We start from the raw sequence: 23,048 nt of genomic DNA, 5'->3' as shown, positions 1-23,048 counted from the left end.
CCAAAAGTGGAGGCAGGGGTTTCCAGAGCCCTGCACTCCATCCTCCCCCAGCTTAGAGGTGGGTGGTCCCTTTTGCACACTGGACAAACTCTGGCCCGGACAAGTAGAGAAATGGCTGACGTGGTGATTGGAATTTAGGAACCAACTCAAATCTTCTTCTAGGTCTCCCCAAGCTTCTAAGCCTCAGGATGAAGGCAGGGGGTGGGGGGATTTGGGCTTCGTTTAGATATTAGTGGTAGGTATGAGCAGAAACTCAAGTCCAGTGAATTTAAACCTTCTCTGTCTTGGTGTGTTGGGAAAATAAAAGTGACACTGCAGGACACATGTGTGGTATACGCTGGGCTCTTCTGGTTAAGAGAGTCCTGGTAACTTAGACTTTGCCATGGATATTTTGAAGGAACAGGTATAAAGGCATTACAGCTTAAAAGCTTCAAGTACTTAGAACCGGATTTCCCATCACATATATCACCATCTAGGAGTATATGCTAGAGTCTCATGGAAGACAGCTCCACTCTCTCTTCAAGGTCACCAGGAGACCTGGCCCAAGTTGCAGGACCCCTCAGTGTGTCATCAACTCCCAGGATGGTTGCTACAGGCACAGATCTGAGGAGGCCCAGAGTTTGTTTGGATGGATGAATCTATGGCTCTGGTCAGGTCCCTCCTCTGCACCTTGGTTTCCTTGCAGGCACATGGAGTTTAGAAATACCCGCCTTACAGTTGGTGAAGATTAAACAATATGCTGCCTGTAAAAATGCTTGACACTTAATAGGCTCTCATTAAAAGTTAGTTCCTTCCTCCATATCCTGGAGGTAGGGGACAGGCAGATTTTATTACTCTTCTTTTCTTCATGGAAGAATCGAAGTAGGGTCCTGGGGGAGCATCAGAAGTAGGGTCCTGGGGGCACCTTTAATTTCCCCTGGCTTCTCAGATTGAAGCCGCAGGGCCAATGGCTTCAGTTCTGCTAAGGTGGCAGACTTGAAGCCCCTCTCCGCCCCTGCAGTGCCCTCTAGCAGCCCAGACACAGGCCAGGTCGGAGGTGTCTAGTGCACCATTCTCCGCCCAGTCCACTGTAACTGGACGTTGAGAATCCGCTTGCCTTAGGTCCTACCTGTCACAGATTCAGGAGCCAATGACTGTAGTGCACTTGACAGCCAAAGAGCAAGGGAATCTTGGTTTGAGGAATGGTGGCTGTCCTGAGCCAGCGTTGACACTTTCTTCTCTGCTCTTGGAGTGTTCCTTATGCCCTCCTCCGTGCATGGTTCTAACTGTCCCTATCCACCGCACCCCCAGGTTTAAGGAGTAGCCTGGAATTTCAGAGCTGCTGCAAGGCGGCCAGAGGAGGCAGTGGGGAGCATTGCCCTCCGCTGCCTGGGAGTGTCTTAGTACCCAAATGCTACCTGTTGGGCCTGGTGCTCCTGAAGGGAAGGTTGGAGGTGGTGCTTATTATGTAGACCAGGCCCTGAGCCTTGCTCAAGGCCAGGAGCAAGGCCTTGTTCTTTTAAAAACTGCTGATCTAGCCTCACACAATTACTAAAATTCAGAACAGTCCCCAAATCCTTCCCCCCCACACACACAAGCCCCCTGCACCCTCTTGAAGGGCCAGGGCTAAGACCGCCTTCATACCTGAGCGCCCCCACCCAGCGGCCATGACCAGCGCCACCATACTTAGGGTCTGCAGGTGGATCCCAGGAGAAGAGAAAAGAAGAAGGAAGCCAACAACCCCTCACCATGAGCAAGTAGTCCGTGTCCCTATCACCAGGGGAAAGCAGCCGATCTGGAGCGGTCGCGGGAGGGCTGGCTTGGCGCATGGAAGTATTTAGCAGGTTCAGTGCGGTATTACTACCTAACAGGGTGTGAAAAGTAATACGAATGTGAAATACTGTGGGAAAATGGAGCGTTTCCAAAGCAGGCAGCGAGGCCCCTCCACCGCCTGCTTTGGAAGGCCCAGAGTCCCTGCTGCCCCATGCGTGGCGCCAGGAGGCGCTGCTACTGGCCTGGAACCAGAGGCAACAGGCGGGGAGGGATTAGGGGTAGGGGCTGGTGCTGGCAGAGATGACGGGACAGAAAGGTGGGAACCAAATGGGCATACGGGAGAATACGGGAGAAACCTCTGTAATCTCCTGTCCGTTCCTCCCACCAGGCTGCAGAGATTGACACCAGGCGGCTTCGTGGAACTTCACCACCTCCCCCCCTAAACGTACAGAGAAAGGCTTAGAGTCAAAAAACAGACAACGATCATGTTGTACGTTATACTGAAAACAAGACTTTACTAATTTCATGAAACAATCTATCAATCCACTGGGTAAAGATAAAGGAGGTATACGGATGCTTTCTGCAGGAAGTGGAAGTGGAGGTGAAATGACAAGATCCTAGTTGAAAATGTCTCCAGCCGATTCTAGATCCAGAGCGCATAAACCCGACAAGCATTCGCACACTGTGCAGTACAGACAAGGACCCACTCCTTTCGGTCTAACAATAATCCCCATCCCCAAAACACACAGGGATTCGAACTTTTCCACCTCCCGGGCCTCAGCTTTTCCTAATTGCCAAACCACAGGCCAGCGACAGGGGGAGCCAGACCACAGGCCGCGCCCCCGCGCTAGGCTGGTATCCTCGCGACGTCTCCTCGGGCGAGGGCAGGGCCCTCCAGAAAGGCACTAGAAAAGGCCTGGGGCCTGGTTCTCCCCGGTATATCGTAGAACTACACCTCCACCCCCATCCCACCCAGCCCTGAACTGAGTTCTGAACCGTCGTCAGCTTTCCCAGATGCGAACGAGCTTTGCGACCACCAAGTGAGGAACTCCGCACACAGGGCCGGACTGGCTGGAGTAAGCACTGGTGGCCAGGGACGCCGAGGTGCGCATGCCTCGCTTTGGGATAGGTGTCATTGCATTGGTTCGGCGCGTTTGCAGTTTGGAAACACTTATACCCACATTCTCACATTTCTCTGCTCTCTGAGCCTCGTGCAAAGCTGCAGAAGTGGCCTCCTTTAGAACATTTCCCTAGACCAAACTGCATCGGAGCAGCGGGTGATGGTGCAGTTGGCAGCAGATGGTACCAGGTTTGGAAACACACCCCCACGGCATATTACATATTCGAATTCACAAGTACTAAGGGGTATTCAAGAATGGGTGACTGAGGTCACCCTGTTTTTTTTTTTTTCATGTAAATAACTCAACTTTTTAATCGTAAATCAAAGCTCCAGGACCAGCTTTTGCGAGGGGCGCTGACGATTGAGGAAAGGAGTGTGTGTGTGTGTGTGTGTGTGTGTGTGTGTGTGTGTGTTGCGTGCAGGCAAGGACAGAAGCAAAGGCTTCCACTGCGGAAGGGTGGGGGAGGACGGGGACGTGGGGGCTGCATCCCCCTGAATAAAGCCCTCGCGAGTCTTGAGTCTCCGGCTTCTGGCCTCTAGGCCTGAGCCTCGCCAGCCGCGCCCCGCGCTCATCCTAGCTCAGATCGCAAAGGAGAGACTGCGTGGTTTGAGCTGGAGTGCGCACCCGCGGCCCCGCACTTTGCCAATCCCGGCCTCCTCCACCGCTGCCAGCGGCCAGACCCGGGCTCGCAGCCCCTTCTCGGGCTCCGCGCGCCTCCCAGCCTCGGGTCTGGCGGCGGCTTTGCCGGCCTTCCCCAGTGGGCTCACATCCTCCCCGCGCCCTCCCTCATGTCAGCCGGGACCCGCGTCTCCGCAGGCGCGGTTGCCAGGGGCACGCGAGGCGAGGCGTGGGGCCTTTTCTGCGACCCCGGACTCTTCTTGGGGCGAGGTCCGGAAGCTGAGATTCCGCTGGGAGGAAAGGGGAAGTCGAAACCTCTGAAAAGAAAGGAAATGGCTTCATTCGTGGCCAAACGCTGAGCGCGGGGCCGGAGTGCACGGAGCCCGAGGCCTGGCCCGGAGGTTCACCCGACGCCTGCTTGACTCGGGCCCAAGCAGCCTTCGTCTCTCTCCCTCTTTCCTTTCTTCCTTCTCCCCCGCCCCTTGTCCCCTTGTTTCTCCTTTAGTTTTCACATGTGTTTTAAAATTTCATATGTGGGCACGTTTAAAAAGCAATTTCGCATTTTAAAGTCGGCAGCAGCAGAAGGAGAATTACAAATCGGATTGGATTTAATTAGCTGGTAATGCTCCTCTCATGCCCCCATAATTAAACAGAGATTCTAGTGGTGCTTCAGGGCCCACAAGTGATTATTACAAGCATATTTTACATTTACATTAAAATGCTGTCCCGGGGGTGTAATCCAAGATCTGGCACCATTCAAACCTGAGTACTGAGGCCAGAACACTGCTCCCCAGCGTTGGAAAGACCGCTTGTGGGGGGCCGCTGTTTAGTTTCCGTGGCTGATTTTTGTGCTGTTCTGTTTCCGAGGAGTAAGGAAAGACAGCTGATGGCTCTCGAGGCCTCTTTGTATCCGGCCAGGGCTCCTTCAGCCTCAGACTCCACCGAGACCCACGCCAAAATAATAATTTTAAAAAAAATTAAGTGTGAATTTATGCAAACCCTAGAGCCACTTTTGTGGTTCCCCACTACACACAGAGAGGCACATCCTGCCCGAGCGTTATCTTTAGCCCCGACAGCAGACCGACTAGTTGCCCTGAGGGCGGACTCTTTGTAGAGATCCAGAGGCCAGGTTTGGCGACCTCGCAATCTCTCTCCTCTTGCACTCTCTTTTCTCCCATTTCATCTTTCTGTAGCCGAGATCTACCAACCTCTCTTCCTCTGCGATTCCCTGTGAATCGTCGCTAGTCCCCTAGCCCAGCCCAGGGACGCTGCCTGCACGATTCGCTCACCTTGGGAGCCCGTTGTCCTACTTGTCCCCCTTCCCGCCTCCGCTGCCTGACAATTTCCAGGCTCTACGCGAAGCGCGTGTCCGTGTTGTCACCAGATTCATGAGCGCTTTTGATGAGAGCTGCTTCCCTTTTGGAAACACATTCCTTCTCCCCAAGAGAGAAGAATCTATTCTCCTGGACTGGCTTGAACACACACACACACACACACACACACACACACACACACACACAGCTTAAACACACACAGAGACAGGGAAAAGTTAACTGTGGTGTGAAACATCGGCCTCTAATAGCTGTCTTGAAGTCCAATAAAGACTTTCAGGAAATAGAGATAGGCCTGCTCAATTAACCGACCCCCAGATTGTCATTTCAGGGGCTACCTCTTCTCCCATTGGCTCTCTACTTCATTTTTTCCTTCAAAACTTTCTACCACAACATCCTCCTTACTTATGCCCTTATCTTTTTTAAACAAGCAACTCCTGGAAATAACTACCTAAGGAGAGGAGAAGAAACCCCCTCCTGGTTTCATTAATTAGTGGCAAACGCTGGTCAAGTACCAGGAGCATCTTTGAGTCTGAGTCTTCTCACCTGTAAAGAAGTGCTTAGAACAGATAAACTCTAAAGATGCATTTCCACTCTTAAATGCAGGACTTTTAAGACAAGATTTTCTTCTGTGTTTCTGAATGATTGAAGATACATATATACATTTCAGTAATGTTCTGTACCAAGATGAAGAGGACATTTTAAACTTCTGATAGTGCCATCTCAGGCTGGTTCCTCCTAGAGCAGCTTTCCTGTCTGAGCACAGAAAGAGCCCCCCGGGGGGAGTCTCCTGAACACAGCCATTAGTTAAGTCCACTTATCGTCACATGATTCATTAGGACCCATAATCCTCATGTGACCATGCACCACCACTGAAACCCCATAAAACTGGCCAAGAAGCTGGCCAAAATATGCATGCATTAATTCATTAGCAGGCCTTTGGGTTCTAGTCTGATGAACAGCTCCAAGGCTGCAGTGGGCAGAGGGTTTGGGATTTTTTTTTTTTTACCTACTAATGCCCGAGGGTCCTACCGGGACATCAGTCGAACACAGGGAGTGATCTGACAGCTAACCCCCTTTGGAGGTTGGCCTAACCACAGTAATTAAGGCTAAAACCTGGCAGTGGGTCCATAAGAGGGATGGGCAAGAATCCATTCAAAGGAGGAAAAGAGAATCAGCAATGAGTTTTGTTACTGCATCTAGTATTATTATGAGAGCGGGGCAGGGAGTTGCCCAAAGAGAAAGAACAGAACTTTTGGGTATTAATAGAAGGCATGAATACTGAGCAACCCTCTCCCTGAACACACACACACACACACACACACACACACACACACACACTAATGACTATAGTTTATCAAGAAGCTGAAAATGCTTCCAACCCATTTACAAGGATAAGGGGAAGACTTGCTGAGGAGGAACGTGGGCTTGAGCCAATTTAGCAACCACAATTCTGGCCAGGTACCAGGAAATCACAGAACACCCCAGATCACAGAACTGGCCCCATCTTTGGCAGGGGGCCCTGTGCTTGGCACTTTCCCACAAGGCGTTTTTTTCTTCTCCATGCACATTGGACCCTTACCCAGAGGATTGTCAGGGTCACTCACTGTCGAGCAGGAAGACCCCTTAGCCTCTTTAAGGGCTGCACTGATGTAACTGAAGGTGCCACCTGTTCTGTATAGGGAGCAATCGACTCTGGCTTTTTACCTTGTCTCTTGTTGATTTGCAAAGGACAACTGCCTGAGGTCTGTTAAGTCTACATACACTTACGTATTACACTGCAGAATTTATCTTAGTTGTTTTGTAATACATGTGCATTTTCCAATCCCTTCCCACTCAATTTATAACCCATACAAAATATGTACAGGTTAGAACATGGCAAAAATCCTCTTATAGTAGGAGAAATTTTATTTTTTACTTATTTGATGTATAATAATGTCATCCTTTTAAATTTGAGTGGGGGTGACACACCAAAAAATAAGGAAAGACATTCTTACACTTCCAGAATTTGATAACCTCCCTCTTTCTGCTTGTTTTTCTTCCTTTCTTTCTTCTCTCGCTTCTTATTCTTTGGACTCAGCCACAGGGAAAAGACATCCAGTTTGGAGTCTTAGGGATGGTTTATTCTGCATGTGCCCCACCTTCTCTTTCCTGAGTATTTTAAATTAGAATCAGGAGGCATCTCATCCTGATGTCTCAGAATCAGGAGACCAGATTGTGAGCCTAAATTTTCCAATGCTTCCAGGGATGCCCCCAACATCCTGATCAGCAGAACAGACACAAGTGGAATAACTTGCCTCATTCTAGATCCATAGAGCTTATATTCCCATTTGCTTTTTTATGCATTAGGAAGCTCTGGAAGGATGTGCAAGAAATAAACAACAATGGGAGAAGCAAATATTGAAAGACAGACTATTCACATGCACATTTTGCATACTTTTGAACCATAACAATATACTGGCTAGTCACTGGAAATAAATATAGTCAGGACCCATACAAGAGCTGCTAGACGCTAAATATATGTAGACATAATACCACATATCAAAGAAGAGGGCCTACATGACATCCACTGAGAATATGGGACTGAAATACAGTAACGAACTTTCTGTTCTGCTCAATGGGTTGTAAGTTGGAAATCTGGCTAGAGAAGAATATTGTTTATGTAGAAGTGAACAACTTTAGGTGAGGCAAAATGCACGCTAGTTAAATGTTCCTCTCCGTCTGCGAATAGGAAGTTTGAAGCCATTTTCTCTTCCAGTTACATCGTGTCAGTGGACACACACTTGCAGTAGTGGCCGGGCCCTCAGTCCTAAGTGGAAAGGCTCAGCTAGAACACAACTGAAAAAGGACTGACATTTCCTAATAGATGTTCAAAAACGGACAATTTCTCGTACAGGGAGGACAAGACCCTTCCCCAGAAATGGCTGCCTCTTTCTCTTCTCCCTCTCCATGCAATCTACCCCTCTCAGAGTGGGCTGAACACCGTGCCCTAGAATGTCTACCCCTTTCCCTAGGCTTTAACCAAGTGCAAAAGTTCTTGTCAGGCAAATTCTACACAGGAACCTTAGTATTTTAAGGCAAAAAAAAAACCCCAAAAACGGAGAGTAAAAATTCCCTTAGCAATGTTAACGCAGAAACAAAGGGGATCAACTAAGCAGTGAGTCGAACAATAGACCCACTCCACCCCCAGGTTATTAAATGTTCCCTGGATGCCAAAAAATACTTTAAGTTAGAACTGCTGTGCTCTTTAAAAAATATGCAAATAAACAACTCCACCCCACCAGGGGACGCAGCTGTTCAGCTCACACTAGTGTTTATATCTCCTGCAGCTTTTCCTGTTGCATAGTCCCTGCTAGTAAACAACTTAGACCGCTCCATGACAAAGGTCAAATTGCAAAATGAAAGGGACTTTTAAATATTCTTACTTAAAGGTATGATGTATAGAAAACCGCATGGGGAATAATAATCTCTGCTCTGTCAACTTGTGTTAATAAACAAATCCTCCCTGGCACACAAAATTAGATAGCCTTTTCCCATACAAACAGGTGGTTAGCTCTCCAAAGAGGCACACTCAGGAAAGATTCCAGAAGAGGGAACAGGAGAAAGAATAGGCCAATGGTTGTGAGACTCAAAAAGGTGGCATTTGAAAGAAACGTTGGGGCAGGAAGGAAAGGGAAGTTGAAAAGCCCTTGTTTTCCCCAGCTGTTTGCAGAGGTTGGAACATATGGTACTAGGGTTTTCTAGAGATGAGAAGGTATAGATAGAAAGTAAAATTATCCCCGATCCCAGGGCATGATTTCCCCCAAATAAAGATACATCTTCAGGATGGAGAGAGACCTTTTCTCCTTCCAAAGGAAATGAGCAGCGGTCACTTAGAACCAATTCTCTTCATTTAGTAAAAATAACAGAGTGGTTGTGGCAGCAGCAGCAGGAGTCAAGGTGTTTGTGCTAAAAAAACTTCAAGATCGGGCCTGGACGGGAGTAGGAATATCCAAACGGGTTCTTCATATTTCAGGTTTTATAGACAGTCTTTTCCCTAAAGGATATACTTTCATTAGGTCATAAATGCACCAACAGATGAGAGAGGGAAAGAAAGGTGTGCGCTGGGTGTGTGTGTGCGTGTGTGTGCACGCGCGCCCGGCAGGAAAGCATGGGTTATGCGGGTTAGTTAGGCTGTGGTGGGAGTTGGGGGTCCAAGCGCCGAGTGTGTGCGCCCCACCCCCGCCAAAGCAGAGGTCAGGGGCGCCCAGTTGAGGCCGCCCTGGGTGAGGCTTCTGCTTGGCTTTTTTAGTCCCTAACGTTTCCCTTGGGTTCCATCGAATCTTCTAACTGCCTAAAGTCCAAAGGCCACAAGGGGGGAGGGGAAGGGGGAAAAACGTGTTTTTTTCAAGACAGTTTGTTAAAAATTAAACTCAGTGCGTTTATTAGTTGGAGCTGCAGTACCTGATCGTAGGTGGCAGAAAAATGGGTTGTCTGGTGACTTTCACTTGCCCCTGGACCTCGATTCCGGGACGGGAGAGATGTACCTCCCCCGAACACCCAAGGAGAGCAACTTGGTGCCCTGAGAAGTGAATGCTCGCCTCCCTGCTCCAGGCAGGAGAGGACTTTGCAGACAGAGAATCGCCCTGTCTCCACTAGCCACGTTGTCTTCCAGCGCATTTTTCAAAGTGAGTCGGAGTTATGCAACCAGCATCATTAGATGCCTGTATCGAGTCCCGGAGATTGTTTAAATCCACAGCATTGATTTCACTCTTAGAAACCGGTAGCCGTTTTGAAATTATTGTAAAACACCACTCGGAAGATAAATTGTCTGTCTAGGCCAGATTAGCAAGACACGCGCGCATACTCTATGCTTAAAACACACCCTGAAACGCGAAGAAAATCTTTTCAGTGGGGATCTAACTGCGAGAGAGCAAAATTGGAGCAATAATTATTTCCCTTTTTTTTTTTTTATTTCCTGCTTCTAAAGAAAGCATGGGTATCAAGGACGAGTTAGGTAATGTAAACTAAAAGGCAAGCAGGTCGCTGCCATTTAAACCCAATCACAGTTCGTAGCTCAAGGAAAACTGCCTTTAATTGACACTGTGTATATTCCTCTGCTCCTCTCGGGCTGCCCAGGCAGGGACGCCCCCAGGAGTATTTATTTCTAAGGCTTTTGGAAACAAAACAACTAACCCGGTCTGCTGTGTAAGAGAGCGCTCCAAGATGGACTGCCGGAGAAAGGCTTTTTGACCCCAGTGGAAATTAGTCATATTGACAGACGCCCAGGGAAGGTAAATTACCCCGCGCGCTGACGTTACGCAGAAGCGCGCCCAGTTGCGACTCGGCCGCGGCGCCGAGGGGGCCGGAGGCTCCCAGTTCGTTTCTCCTGATCCCCACAAAGCCTCACTTTGCTTCTGTAGGGCCTGGGGTGTCAAAGGGAAAGCGACAGAGAGCGGTTTTTTTAAAAAAAGGGGGTGGGTGGGGGAAGGTGCTAGAGAGGAAAAGGGCAAGAGAAAACCCAAAAAGTGAAGGGAAAGAGAAATGCTGTGCGCCGTGGCGCGGGCAAGCTGGAGGACCGCAGAGAAAAGGCGCAAAGTCCGAAGGGGAGGGAGAGTGGGAGGAGGCAGGCAGCGAGAGGACCGCGAAGCTCCCGGCTCCCTGGTCCGCCACTTGGGAGGTCCCGGCCCCAAAGCAGGCCGGGCCAAACTGCCCCCCGGGAGGCTCGCGGCTCGGGCGGGGTCACAATTACACCTCGGCTCCAGGCGAAGACTTAAAACCGAGTGGCGGGGGGCTGCCGTCTGGAAGCCAGGGCCTGCGGTCATCAGAGGGGGGCCGGGCCCGTGCACAGGAACATTTTACAAGGCATGTGGGTACAAGGAAAAAAAAAAATAAAAATAAACCACTTTCATCCAGCGTGGGCAGTGAAAATAAAGCCGTCTTTTAGAGGGGGCGAGCGGGAGTTTTGAAATTCAGCGTGTGTTTTGCTTTTATAAAGTTTTGCGGTTTTACCTGATAACCTAGGGGGAAATTGCCGGGGAAATAACCGCTAGAATTTTTTTTCCGGGATATTGCTGTCATAAGGGTTCACGGGTTTGTCCCAAACCAGCTTGTGTCCCAGGACTGCCAGCAACTGCACACATCCGTAGAGATCATTATACAGACGGGTGTGTGTGTGTGGGGGGAGGAGGAGAATACTTGCGTGACCGGATTATTGTTGACATAAAATAGGATCTAAAGGTACCACCCCTTTCTTTATAGAACTGAGTCTTTCAACAGAGTCTGCCGCGAGGGCAGAATGGAACTCGTCAAAAGTGTTGCATCTAATTTTACCAGAGATTGGACCGGAAATCTTCTCTAAGAGTAACCAGCGTGGGTGCAAAAGACCCGGGTCAGGGCGCAAAGACGAGACGGAATTCGTCTGGCGCTGCAGTGTGGACATCCAACGAAACCCGGCCTCGGCCCTTGGCTTAAAGGAAGGGACCCGACAGCTGGCCCGGCCCACAAGGTGGAACAGGCAGCGACTCCCGCCCGCGCAGGGCCCGGACTGGGGAGGCGGCTAGGTCTTCCCGAACCTTGGGCCTAGAGTCTGCGCTATTTGTAGCCCCTCTCTTGGTTCCCTAGAGGCTCTTCTGTAAGCGGAAAGGAGGCTCTCCTAACTGCCCTCAGTCGCGGGTGGGGGGGTGGGGGTGGGATTAGACAGAGCTTGCTGCACGGGTATTTTGAAGGGAAAATATTGCTTATCTTTAAATTAAAACAAAACTTGCTCTCTCTAGGTTTCTGTCCTTCATTCTTTTTCTCTTTCGCCCTCCCTCCCAGGCTCGTGGGAACACGCCAAGTGCCACAGTTAAGAGGCCCATGGGGGAATAATGGGTGGGATCTAGAAATCCGAGCAGAATCAGGGTGCCGTGCACTTCCTTTCCGCCTTTCATCCCCTCTCTCCAGGCCACTGCTGCTCCCGGGGAGCCGGCCTAGGCACCCTTGGGAAGAAAAGGGAGGAGGGAAGGAAGGAATCTCCGTTCCCTCCAAGGAGGCAGGGACACGGGCATTTGTTTATTTTTAAAATGAAGGTTTTAAATAAGTCCAATTGTTTCTACAACGGAGTTTGCAACCGGATGTGTGTCCAGGAATGCGAAACTGGGGACCCACACTGGCGAATGTTTATTATGCTGAAAGCTGGGTCGCGCTGCGCCTCCTCTCACCTTGGAGATGCCCCAGTCCAGCTTCCCGGCTTGGGCCGCAGCCGGGACCTCCGCCGCCTCCCTTCTCCCCATCCTGAATCCGCGGGGCCCCTGAATCCGCGAAGAGGCCCCAGCAAACAGTCCTCAAACCCCTTCGTAGGCTTTGCTCTGTCTCTCAGAATTGCTCAGGTTTGTGGGACGGCGCCCGGCTGGGGAAAACTAGGGAGGGAAGAGGGAGCCAGGCCCGGGTACTCCCTGCTTCCGCCCTACGTTCCCTCCCCGCCGCGTCTCCCTCCCTGCTCTCCCTACCGGAGTGTTCCGCGGTGCCACCCACCCCAGCTGCCTAAGGGACTCCAAGTTGCCCCCACATTCCGGACGCCGCGCCCCTACCCACCGGATTGCCTTCGGGACCCCTCGGTGCGGTGTCGACGGCGCGGAGCTGTGGCCCGGCGAACAAGAACCACCAGGCCCGCCAGGTCTACGCTCTTAGCAGTCGGGTAGCCCTGCGGGTGGAAGTTGCTCAGAGGAGGAGGAAGTGCAAAGAAAAAATAGGAAGGGGGGGAAAAAAAACAACTAACATACACACACGCACGCAAAACCAACTTTGGGGTTGGACCTTTTCAATTTCACACGACGCGACCTAGAGTATCTGGAGAAGGTTTTTGAAGACGTTTAGGAGGGAGGGTGAGTTTTCTGCTGAGAAACTCAATCTGCCATACAGTAGCGGCCCCATCTGGGATCTGTCACTGCTGACAGCACCACAGGGCACAGCCGTGATCTTCTGCACAGCCTGCACTCCCCGAAATACCCTCCTTAATCAAAGGATGTCTGCTCGCGCGATCTCAGCTGAACACGCCGGCGAATTCCACCCCCGGCCCGCCCCCTCCCCACGGACACAGTCATGGCCCCTCTCATCTTCCCAGCACATTAATTAAAAGCGGAAAAGAGACCGAGGCTGATGTCATTGCTCTCAGAAGATCATAAACGGTAAAAGAGTCATCCTGTGAGAATCCCTGAAAATGACTTTAATGAATAATTTCAGAGACAGTTATGGCTTTGGGTGATTACTGAGCGAGAATATGAAAACCAGATTTGCAAAGCGAAGGCGATGGTCAGGCGGCCTGGCCGCCACTTTCTCCCATTAAAACCGCACCAGCTTTCCTTCATCGCCAAGCTCTAGCTACAGACTTAAGTTGCATTTTCTTCTTTAAAAATAAAAGCAAGGAAAGCACTTTCCCTGCGTGTATGCCTTATGCTAAAGACTGAAATGTCAGCCCAAGACAACAGCAACAATCCCCTTTAAATAGAAGGCAATCATGCCCTGGCCTTAGTGGCCATTGGCTTCCATCTTTTCACCAAGGAGGTATTTACTGCCATCTTAATTTAGAATGATGTCTTTTTGGCATCTTCTCGGGGCTCTGTACTTAATGAAGGTTGAAAACTCTCTCTGCTCCTGAGTAAGTCCACTGTTTGTTCTAAATCCTTTCAGATGGTGGAGCAGCAAATAAGCGTGCAGCAAATGACCCCACCTCTCACAGAAGAATCTACAGGTCTCCCTAACTCTTTAGTTCTTGTTTATCAATAGATGTAAAGATGATTTGGTGCTACAATAAGGAATGCTATTTTGAACACTCCATCTGGTCACAGGGAAGCATCAGGTTGGGGTCTGGTTGGTTCATGATTAGTTGTGCATTAAATGTTCTACTTCAGAAAACTGGGTTGTTAGTTGGGGAGAGGGCTGGTGAGTACCCTGTGATCCTTTCTATCAACAGTTTTGCTGCCTTGCAAGCCTGTCTCCTTTGCTTGGAAATATAAAATGGGATTCTCTGGGCCTCTGGCCCATGTTCCATCTAACTCAAGTAAAAGTTCATTTATGCTACTGGCAAGAAAGTATTAGGGGCAAAAGCAATGTGGGTTTTTTGTTGTTGGTTTTGTTTGATTTTGAGTGGTCTGAATGATTCAGAAAACTGCCTATTAAGCCTGAGCAGACTCCATCACTAACAAAGGTCTTGGAGAAACCACTTGCCAGCACTGTGAGAAACTACTTTGTGCAGCTATTGCTTGCCCCTCCCCCCTCTAGTAACACAGTTTCTTCCTCCTCCAATCAGTAAGGATTTAGTGTCTAAAAGCCTCACTCTCTATCCCTAGCCCCCAAAGACTCCATCCATTTCAATATTCCCTTCACCCCCTGCTGGGGATAGAGGTGGGTGGAAGTCCCACCAAGCTCTCTCAAATGTGACATTTTCATTGACTTAGGAGGAAATGATCCCTTTCCGCTCCAGATTACATGAAGACACTTCGGAGTTTGGTTTATTGATTTGCCCCAAAGAATTGAGAAGGGGTGAACATTTGGGAAATTTTCTCAGTTGGATTCCCTGTTTGTTTTTGATAACCTTGGCCCTCCAAATAGACCTTCTTGTTACTATACTCAAATCATAGGCCATGACATCTTTTTCTCTCTAGCTAAATTCACTGTAGTCTCTGATTAAACCCTCAGCTTGGGCTTTGCAGCCTGTGTGGAAATAAATAGCACCTCCTGGGTATGCTTTGAGTCTTTGCACTGCCCCATTAAATTGAGGTGTAGGACTGATCCATGATATGGCCAATTCTCTCCCTGGAGAGACTGTATATAATGCAGGCCTTGATAAAGCCACCCCCAAACCATCCAATGTTTTGAATCGACGGTGGAGAGAGTGCCAAGGGTGAGGGACGGCTGTATGGGTATGTGTAGCCTCAGGCTGTGGCTCCCAAATCCCCTGGAGGAGCTTTGGAAAACTGTAGACTTTGGGTCTCCTCCCTGATCTGCTGAATCAGAATTTCTGGTGAAGGTGGGGGTGAAATAAGGGCTGAATTTATAATCTTTTCAAGTTCTTCAGGAATTTTGGATAAGTAGCTACGTAGGTATGGGAAGCTGCAACCTAAGCGGTTCTGGAATTGGATTCATTCCAGTGACCAGAATAGAGCCCCAGGGTGCCAGCCTTCGATGTCTGGAAGATATAGTTGTCCAGAAATTATACAAACATACCTAGACTCTGGCTGGGCATTGAGACATGGTAAGGAACAAAGCTGCCGCCTGTCATCCTTGCCCTTGAGAGGTGTTAGTGTTTGTGCCAAGGGCAACTCTGGAGGGGAAAGGGGCGGGGAGGCAGAAGAGGGTCCTGCGCCTTTGCTCCTTAGATCCATTAGGGGCTAATAGCAGGTGCAAAGACGGGGGCTTGGAGAGACGTCCCGTTCTGTAATCAGCGTCGCCCTGCCCCTCCACTAGGCAGAAACTCCCACTGTTTTGACCCACGGGCTGTAGCCGCCAAGCGTGTGCCAGTGCCGGAAAGGGCAGCCCTAAGAGCCGCCCTCCTCCTCCCGGGCTGGCTTGGGTACCACAGCACGGCCCGCCGCTGTTAGTGTAGGAGAGCAGCACGCTGCCACAGGGATAGCAGACAAGTGTCCACCGGTCAGGGCCGGATGTGGGAGGCTTTTGTAGGCGGAATGCACCAGACCAGAGACTTGGAAAATTTTGAAGTGGGGAGGATGACAGTAGAAAGGTTAACCGGCTCCGCTTCACCTTAAACAAGAAAAACAAAAATGTCCTCTGGGCTAAAAATACAAGTTTAGAAAGTCCCCATGCTCAGGCGGGCGGCGAGTTACAGCTGCCGGCCTGGCCCGGGGAAGACTTGGCCGCGCGGCCGCCGATTACACCCAGCTCGGCTGGGATGGCTCCGAGCCGTCTGCCCTGACGTCAGCGAGGCTCCGGGCCGCGCCGCCGCGAGATAGGCAGCGCGGCCGGGCTGGGGCGCGGCGCTAATCACTCCCAGATGTCCCTAATAGCGGAGATAAAGACCGACGGAGCGGCCGGGAATAAATTTGTAATCAGGGCTCTACCATCTGATCATCAAAGCGGCCCAAATGCCCGGAGAATTTGAAGGGAATGTGTGTGTAGGGGGGTCGTGTTCGGGGGAGAGGCGGGGGCGAGCTCCTCGAAGGGAACTGACTCGGGTAAGCGCGACCAGGGAGAGAAGCCTAACTTCTGTGCGCGTGTAAGTCGGAGACCGGGTGCACTTTAACGTCCGCGAGCCCTCCTGGCCGAAGCCGCTGGGCCGTGACAAGCCAATTAGACCCTGGCAGACAGTGGCCGTGAGCGAAGTGCGCGTCGCGCAGCGTCCGGAGGGTCCAGCGGCCGGCTCTGCGTTGTCCGGCCCCCGGAAATGTGGGATTCGTTTCCTCCCCTGGAGTGGCCCCCCTCCCCGCCTCCCCTTTCTACACAGTGAAAAAAATTCTTCATCCTCCTACCCCCCCCCACACACACACACCTCCAGCCCCCGCCCCGACCTAAATTCTACTGCGTGGCTGAGCTCAAGCCGGGGTCCTGGGCCCCAGCCTGAGGGCGGCTCCAGCGTCCGCCTTGTCTTCGACGGGTCGGTGGGCTCCGCCAGGCCGGGAGTCCCGCGCGTCCCGGAGATTCGGAAGCGCCCCCTCCTCGCTCAGGGATGTGAATCACAGGAGTTGGGCCGGGTGGAGGGAATGGGTTTTCTTAGCCCAAAAGATCCAGCAAAGACAGGGAGTGCCCAGATTCATCCCTCTGCGGGCATACGCCACAAGCTTCCTTTTCAGTCGTCTCCGCTTGGCCTCTACCACCAGTCCCTTCTCCAAATCCAGGCACGTGGGTGGGACTGGCGGGCAGGGAGAACGCACGGCCACTGGAAGAGAAAACCGCCAGCCGCTGGCGCAGCGTTAGACACAGCGTTTCCTTAAAGCTACACGAATCACAGAGGTTCCCCGCGCTTTGCAGACCCACAGCGCAAATGCAGTCCCGGCTATTGTGGCATTCTTTGCCCAGTTGACTGTTTCCTGCACACACACCTCAAGCCCTCGCAAGTGGCTCGGTTCTCTCAGCAAAGGTAATCTCGGAAGCAGGCCTCCTTCTGCTCCCTGTGACTTTGCACTTGAGCTCACGCTCACCCTCGGCACCCCTTCCTGTGAAATCCGCGTGCACACAACATACTCACCCTCCTGCTACCTTAACTACGGGGTGAGATACCAGCTCTGTGATCCTACCACCGGGGGGCGGGTAGCAGAGGCCTAGGTGATGGAAAAGCCACCGAGCCACTCCCCACCCCTGAGTCTTGCATATTAGCTTTCCAAGGGGCTGGGAAGCTGCCCTCTCTGGAGCCACTGCTGCACCCACCTCATTGCAGAGGATCAGGCTGCCTGGTCCTGCGACACCTGAGGAGGGCAGCCTAGGCCGGGAGGTCCACCCTTCCCAGGCTCCTGGCCTACTGGCTATCTCACTTGGAGGCTGCAACTTCCCCCAGAGGAAGCCCCGGGAATTTAGAAGATAAGAAGAACCTCAGGTGATCTTGCTGTTATCTTCTGGGTCTCTTGGCCTGAAAAGCTCTTAAAACTACCGTCCGTGTCCTGGCTGGGGCCGAAAGTCCTGGAAAACCTTCACTGGGAGCTGGACGTGTGCTCAAGTCATTCTGTTGAGTTTTCCAAATTACTTCCCAAGAAGTTGAGAATGGGTCAGTAGGAAACACACACACACACACACACACACACACACACACGCACACACTCACTCACTCACGCACAGCCGCGGAGCACTCGCCCCGCCGGTGCTCCAGGGTTATCAGGCGCTGGGCCTGCGCGGCGGTCTGGGGCCGAGCCCTGACAGCCAGATCTACCATCAATTTACCTTCCGCCGCCCCAGCTTCCCATTTAGCTTTTAACGTCAAATCCTGCATTTTTGTCGGCTCCGGCCTGTCTAGAAAGCTTGTGATTTCGCTGCAGGAGTGATTGCTTTTAACAAAATGGCAGCAACCACATTATCCGAGCAATTAAAACAGAGACCTTTTAGCCGGTCCCGCAAGGCAGGAGCTTGGAAACTGTTTTTTTTTTTTTTTCCTTAAAGGAAAAAAAGAAAGGGAGTTAAAAGAGAAAGAAACGTGTGCAGGAGAAAAGAATGGAAGCGAAGAAGAAACGCCTGCCCAAACCACTCACTTCCCTGGGACATGACAACGTGAGACAGGGAGGTTGGGTGGCTGGAGTGACGCATAATCTGGGGTGTCTTGCCAGTGGAAGTGTCCCACCACTTAGGGTTCACGTTGGGTTAGGAGCTTCAGGCCCCTGGGGTGTCAGGTCTGCTGGATGTCTGGCCTTGGGGTTCCTGGCGGGTCGGAATGTCGAGGTAGTTGAGGTGTAGGGGGCTGGCGTTGCTGGGCCCGAGGAAGCCGCGCGGCAGGCAGGAGAGGAGAGGCGAGGAGGCGGGCAGAGCCTGGCCCAGGCCAGACAAAGAGGACGGGTTTCTGGAGCGCGGGTTTAAAAGAATGTGTAGTAGCGAGCTGCCCCTTAGCGACGGTGCTGCCAGGGTCTTTTGGTTCTCCTCTGCTGATGTTTAATAAACCACAAAAAAAGTGTTAAACCAGCAGAAATACTTTAAGGCCCAGACGGGGAAGAAGACAGCTATCCAAGGCAAGCACGGGCACACATGCATGACGAAGGTAACTCCTCTCTGGCTCCTGTTTTGAAAACCTCACGGCTTCCACCTCCATTCACTACACTACTTCGGTAAATGCTTTTCATCCACCCCTACGATTTGGTGTCTTTCTCTTGAACGGATTAAAGTAAAGACGCAAAAGGCGGCAGGAGGCAGGAGAGGGAGGGAGCCACTCGGTCAAACCGACAGGGATCCCGAGAGTAATAGAAAATCAGGGCGCGCCTCCCCCCCATTGGTATAAACAAAGGCAAGTGTCTGTAAACACAGCCCCGCGCCCACCACGTCGGCCCAGCGCCCGCTGACCCGAGGGGAGAAAGTTCAGATCGCTTTGGCCGAGTTGTTCTAACCCCTCGCCCTCCCGTTGTCAGCTGCCCGCAGAAGAGACCTGCAGAGCCACTCGCTGTGTCTCCCCCGGCACTTGAGAATTAGCAGGCTGCAGGCGGCAGAGCTCAGAGTGGGCATCCGCCAGGCGTGGGAACCGCTGGGATATCGGGGGAGGGTCTGTGACCGAAGCCGAGGTGCGAACATCACCCCGAGGATGGGTTCCAAGATGGAAACCCTCTGGCAAGCCTCCCTAACACCAGATTTATATACATGGCGTTTCATGAAACAAACCGCTTTTTAATACGTTTCACCTTTCTTCCCTCTCTCCTCCTCACTCCTGAATCCCTCCCCTCTTCTCCCCCCTCCCTGGCCTCGTCCTTTCTGGCGCTTCAGTCTCTCTGGTTCCTAGAGCAGAGATTTTCGGGCTCTAGCCAAGCCCCAGGGCTAAGGAGGCCTCAGGGACTTCCTTCCGGGATGTGCTGGGACTCAGCGAGACCAAACCTCCGACGGGGTGAAGTCCCAGGCGGCTGGTAGCCGGGGGAGGAAGCCGCTTGCTCGGCTGGCTTGCGGCCGGGAAGACTTCAGACACCGCACAGTTAATATTGAGTTCCCTGTAACTCCTTGTAAATCTAACCCCCCCAACCTCTTTAAATCCTTGGTCGTGTTCGAGATTTCTTACTTGACGTTACCTAAGTTCCCTATTACCTAATGAAGGACTTTTTTCAAAGGCTCTCCCTCTCCCCCGGCCTGCTCGGATGAGAATCCTCCCTCCCCCATGGAGACTACAAGCAAAAACTTCCTCTTTTCCTCTTTCCCTTTTTTCTTTTCTAGATGAAAGCTCTATATTTTGAATTAAAGACGAACGCCTGGGATCCTCCTCAAACATCCTCCACCAAAACACGCTCTGTAACCAAAGCCCCCACCGAATGGTATCTGGTTGTTTTCATAAAAACAAGGACACTTTTCACCTTCTGAGGAAAGCACCAGGCCTTTCTCCGATTCAGACCCTCCTTCTACAGACCACTCAGCCTTCTCTTGGGAGCTGGGGGTGGGGGCCAGAGCCCAAGCTCTTTGGCAGGATTTTCACCAAGGACCCTTCTCTTTAAAGGACCTCCTCACCCTGCAAGGATCAGAGCTCACGTTGATGATTGGTCGGAAGCACCGACTCTTTCAAATAAAGTTACAGGCAATCATGATAATTTAGTTTACTTCTGAATATTTTAAATATTATGAAAACAAATATAACAGCTTTGTTTTCAAAACTCTCTTGAGGTATCAACTATTAAAAGATTAGGGTTTTTGTAAAAAAACACACAGTGGTTTATTGAATACTTACAACGTTTACACCTTCAATATTAATTAAATTCCACTTAGTTTTAGAGGATGGAAGTGCACAAAACAAGTAGCTGTTGGAAACATCTTCGAATAGGGAACAACCACAGATGAAACGACAGCACTAGATACTGACCCTAACGGAAATGTTAGCGGCCCCGTTTTCTGCTTTGAAATAAAACTTTATAATCCCCAGGAATATTTATATCCAAAGGCCAAGGATTAAAGATACACTTCACATACACACTAATGTCCGCTGTCTTTATCTGGAAGGGGTTGGGTAGGTGGGGAGGGGGCCACGCTGGTGTCTACACAGCCAGGAGGGAACATTCACACACAGAGAATCTACAAGACGACGGGATCCCTTACCACGTGGGAGTGTCCTCTTCATATTAAAATATGGAATGCTTTTCTTCAAATATCCACTTTTTTTGGAAGGGGAAGTGGGGAGCGGATGCCTCAAAGGGGGGCAAAGAGAGGGGAGGCAAATTGCACATAAATAAACCGAATGATTCCAAATGCAAGTAGTCCTTGGAGCGGAGCGCGGAGGGCTTGCCCGGAGTCCTGGGTCTGCATTCGGCTCCTGGGCCCCAGCTCCTCGCACTCTCCTCCTCCTCCTCCTCCTCACTGCTTGAGCTCCAGGGCCCAGACGTGCTGCGGCCAGCCCGTCCGGCCTTTGGTTTTCTTGTCGTTGCTGCTCACTGTGCTTTTCAAGATTTCGTTCTGAGCAAAGGGAAAGCGAGGGGGAGAAAAGTGAAAAGAGAAATTCAGAGAGGAGACCTGGTTCCACGCCACTCCCGCGCTCCCGGGGCCGAAGGAGACAGTGGGACCTCGACCAAGGGATGAGAGGCGTGATGGTTTCAAGTCCTAGACGCTGAAGAAAAGCTACGAAGGTTGGAGCTTCCCTAGCTACCTCCCAGGTCTCCGCGCGCCTGCAACGCTCAACTACCGGGATCCGCAAGTTTATAAACAACCACCCGTTTTCAAGTCGTTTATGGAGGAGCTGGGGGCCCTTTCTCTGACTCCAGATGTAGGGACGCGAGCGGGGGTTGGCGCTAAATCTGGTTTCCCTGTTTTCAATCGCAATCTCAGATTCACGCGGTTGGGAAGACGTGGAGAAGTTCCCTCCTTCCTGGCTTGGGCCTGGTGGCCTGCGGTTCTCGCCAGGCTCAGCAGTGCCTCTCTTCTAAGGCCCCTCTGAAATCCCTAGTTATTCTGGAGGTCACTCGATTATGTAGCCACAAGCTCCAAAGAAGAAAAATTCTACAAATGGCATTATTTTCCAGGCCCTTCTTGGCAACAGCCCAGCTCTGAACACTACCACCCTAAGGGCACTTGGTAGGAACTTGAGAAAACTAATTTTCAGTTATAATTCCGTGTTCCTGTTAACAATAACAATTATCATAGTAATAGTTACCATTTATCTTAAAATGTGCAGGTCACTGCAAATAAAACAAGAAATACCCACGAAATACACTCGTCTGCTAAATTACATTTTAACCTCACCGCCAAAGAGAAACTGGAGCTGCATTTTGAAGTGGAAAGTGCTTATTTTATGTTTACCTTTACATCTTCCGGGCACAGTGAGAACAATCAGAACACTTTCTTAGAATCAGTGGCAACCTCTTCTCAGGAGGTGGAAATGGCATCAATACCGAAATAACCGGAATTGTGCGTTTTGGGGCGACTTATTTTAAAAACATTTGAAAGCAAGATCGGATTGGAGGCCAAATGAAGGCTCTAAAGGACACGGGCGGAGGGGTGCGGGCCAGTGCAAAAGGAAGCTCAATCGCGACCCTGAGTCCGCGAGGCCCGCCCCAAGTGCCTGGGGGAGCAGCGATAACCCAGAGGTAAGATCACCAGCGCGAGGCTTCCTTCTTAACCTCCTCCTCCTGCTGACACCCTCCCCCCCTTTCCCGTGCCTCTTCGGTAAACCATCCCTCCCACAACCTGGTGTAAACTAGGCTCAGGACACAGCCGAAGAACGCGGGTTACCACTGCTCCCCCCAGTTGGAGACCGGGAGCACCGGTCCCCCGAACTCCGCACCCCCACTGCCCGCTGCACCCCGCTACTAACCAGCTCCTTCTTCCTCTTCTCTTCTTTCACATCTGTCTTCTTGATCTCAGCCTTGAAGGCCTCCGCCTCGCCGTTCTGGTCGTCCTTGGCCAGCAGGTCCATGAGGTAGGCGATGTAGCTGGTGGCCAGGCGCAGCGTCTTGATCTTGGAGAGCTTGGTGTCAGCGGGCACGTTGGGGATGCACTCGCGCAGTTCGGCGAAGGCGCTGTTGATGCTCTGAGTCCTGCGCCGCTCTTTGCGGTTGGCGGTGCCCCGGCGCTTCACCGGGCGCGGCCCCCCCAAGCCCGGGGGCCCGGCGCCCGTCGGCACCCCCCCGTAATGGGAGTGGTCCAGGCCGGCGGCACCGCTGGCGTACTCGGGGCTGTAGGACAGGGCCATGCTGTAGTCGGGGGGCGACATCTCGGGGTGGCCGATGAGCCAGCCATGGAAATAGGGGTTCTCCTCGTGGCTGCAGCGGCTGGCGGCGGCGGCGGCGGCGGCGGCGGCGGCGGCGGCAAACGGATAGCCCTCATGGTGCACCACCGGGTGGTGGGGGAAACCCCCCACCAGACTCATCTCGCCCTCCGCGCCCCTCCACGCGCCCCAGCGTGCGCGCAGCCCCGCTGCGCCCTCCGCTCGGGCTCCTGCTTCCGCGCTCGGAGGCCTCCCCCACCCCCCACCCCCCAACCCCCGGGCGCCCGGGCCCGCCCGGCAGCCGCAGAGGGGGCTGCTGCAGCCCGGGCCCCGGCCCCCCGCCTGGCCCGCCGGGCCTGCCTCAGGAGCGCTGCGGCCGCCGGCTCCCCATGGGGCTCGGCGAGCTGGTCCCGGCACCGTGCGCCCTTGGCCGCCGCCGCCGCCGCTGGCTCC

The 23,048-nt window shown here is 52.0% G+C and overlaps 1 protein-coding gene across 1 annotated transcript; it reads right to left on the bottom strand.

The window, feature by feature from the left end:
- Positions 1-19,626: 19,626 nt before the first annotated feature.
- HAND2 (heart and neural crest derivatives expressed 2) lies at positions 19,627-22,832 on the bottom strand. The gene is made up of 2 exons (XM_081077013.1): positions 22,203-22,832; positions 19,627-20,848 (listed from the first exon to the last, which is right to left on the bottom strand). Exons 1-2 carry the CDS (start codon positions 22,755-22,757, stop codon positions 20,750-20,752), a joined length of 654 nt encoding a protein of 217 aa, XP_080933139.1. The 5' UTR covers positions 22,758-22,832; the 3' UTR covers positions 19,627-20,749.
- Positions 22,833-23,048: the final 216 nt, after the last annotated feature.

This window comes from Rhinolophus hipposideros (genome assembly GCF_964194185.1).
Source record: "Rhinolophus hipposideros genome assembly, chromosome: 16".
Taxonomy (NCBI): domain Eukaryota; kingdom Metazoa; phylum Chordata; class Mammalia; order Chiroptera; family Rhinolophidae; genus Rhinolophus; species Rhinolophus hipposideros.
This window is presented reverse-complemented; position numbering and strand designations above follow the sequence as displayed.

Excerpts from the sequence above, each read along its gene's own strand:
- HAND2 (XM_081077013.1), bottom strand. The coding sequence starts at position 22,757 with ATGAGTCTGGTGGGGGGTTTCCCCCACCACCCGGTGGTGCACCATGAG. Across the intron at positions 20,849-22,202 it reads AGAAGAGGAAGAAGGAGCTG|AACGAAATCTTGAAAAGCAC; the intron begins GTTAGTAGCGGG and ends CCCTTTGCTCAG.